The sequence below is a fragment of the Cyprinodon variegatus genome, unplaced genomic scaffold (genome assembly GCF_000732505.1).
Source record: "Cyprinodon variegatus isolate N-32 unplaced genomic scaffold, C_variegatus-1.0 Scaffold752, whole genome shotgun sequence".
In the NCBI taxonomy this organism is placed as follows: Eukaryota; Metazoa; Chordata; class Actinopteri; order Cyprinodontiformes; family Cyprinodontidae; genus Cyprinodon; species Cyprinodon variegatus.
Window position 1 is genome coordinate 296589 of NW_015151205.1, and position 1247 is coordinate 297835.

Genomic DNA, 1247 nt, shown 5'->3' on the forward strand with positions numbered 1-1247 from the left:
CCCTCCCTCCCTCCCTCCCTCCCTCATAGTTGTCTGTGTGCAGAGGCAGCTGTCCAGCCTCCAGCTTTCTGGGTCAGAACTGGTTCCAGTCTGATGCGTCTGAACTGAAGCTGGTGGAGGAAACTCTGGACTCTCTGATCCGGATCAGCGCCCAGCAGCTCTTTGATCTGACGGACGACCCGGAAAACTCTGCATATCCTTTTCCTCTGGGAGGTTCTGATGGTTTGGGTCGGTGAATCATCTGATCGGTTCTGACTGATGTTCTGAACCGGACCTCCAAATGTTCATGGAGGTAAAATGATTCTAAGAGGAGAAGAAGGTCAGACTCATCAGGACTTTTCCTGAAACGGGTCAGGGGGTTCGGCTCGGTATCGGGTCCAGTTGTCTGTTTAAAAACTCATTCAGGGTTCTTGATGGTTTTGGATCTTCGGTTCCTTTAGAGGTTCTGGTGTTTAGTTAGAGACCCATCCTTAGAGTTCTGGCTGTGGCGAGCGGTTCTGGTCCATCAGTTGATGGTGGATCAGACCCGTAACGAAGCGTAGCGGTACCATTAGAACCTCATAAGACCTGAACCTTTCCACCGGATCAGAACCGGCCGTCTCGGTTTTCTTTAACCAGCTGCTCACGCTGGCCTACGTGACCCACCAGGACCTCCAGCGGCTGAAGACCTTCCAGAACCAGACCTTGATGGTGGTGAAAGCTCCTGAGGAAACCAAGCTGGAGATTCCGGCTCCCACAGAGGTGAGCGGGTCGGGATCGGGTTCTGTTTGGCTCCGTCCGTCAGAGTAGAACATCAGAACTCACGCCGTGTTCTGATCCAGGACCGCATCCAGATCCACCTGAAGGGGGGGGTGGGCCCCATCCTGGTGATGACCTGTGACATCGACACCGAAGGATCCAGGGAGGCCGGCGGCGGCTTCCTGCCACTGGAGGACAGTCGGATCAAGACGGTGGAGCTGCACACAGGTACCAGCAGAACCTCAGAACCGGGCGGGTCGCTGGTTTGGGATGAAACTGGTTCTGAACTTCAGTTCTGTTGGATCATTAGAGGCTTCAATTAAACTGAAATGAAACAGAACCCTGATCTGGTCCCTGTTGGTGCTGCCCCCTGGTGGTGAAGGATTGAACTAATTCACAGACCTTGATTGGCTGATTGATAACCAGGCTGAATGTGATTGGCTGATCGATAACCAGGCTGAATGTGATTGGCTGATCGATAACCAGGCTGAATGTGATTGGCTGATCGA

General features: G+C 53.2%; 1 protein-coding gene across 1 annotated transcript in view; it reads left to right on the forward strand.

Annotated features, from left to right (window-relative positions):
* The window catches only part of LOC107098159 (transcription factor E2F6-like), a 6869-nt gene that overhangs the window by 3641 nt on the left and 1981 nt on the right, over window positions 1-1247 (forward strand). The window contains exons 7-9 of the mRNA XM_015395661.1: window positions 30-193; window positions 627-741; window positions 822-966. Of these exons, the coding sequence (XP_015251147.1) occupies window positions 30-193; window positions 627-741; window positions 822-966 (424 nt within the window). The remainder of the gene's footprint in view (window positions 1-29; window positions 194-626; window positions 742-821; window positions 967-1247) is intronic.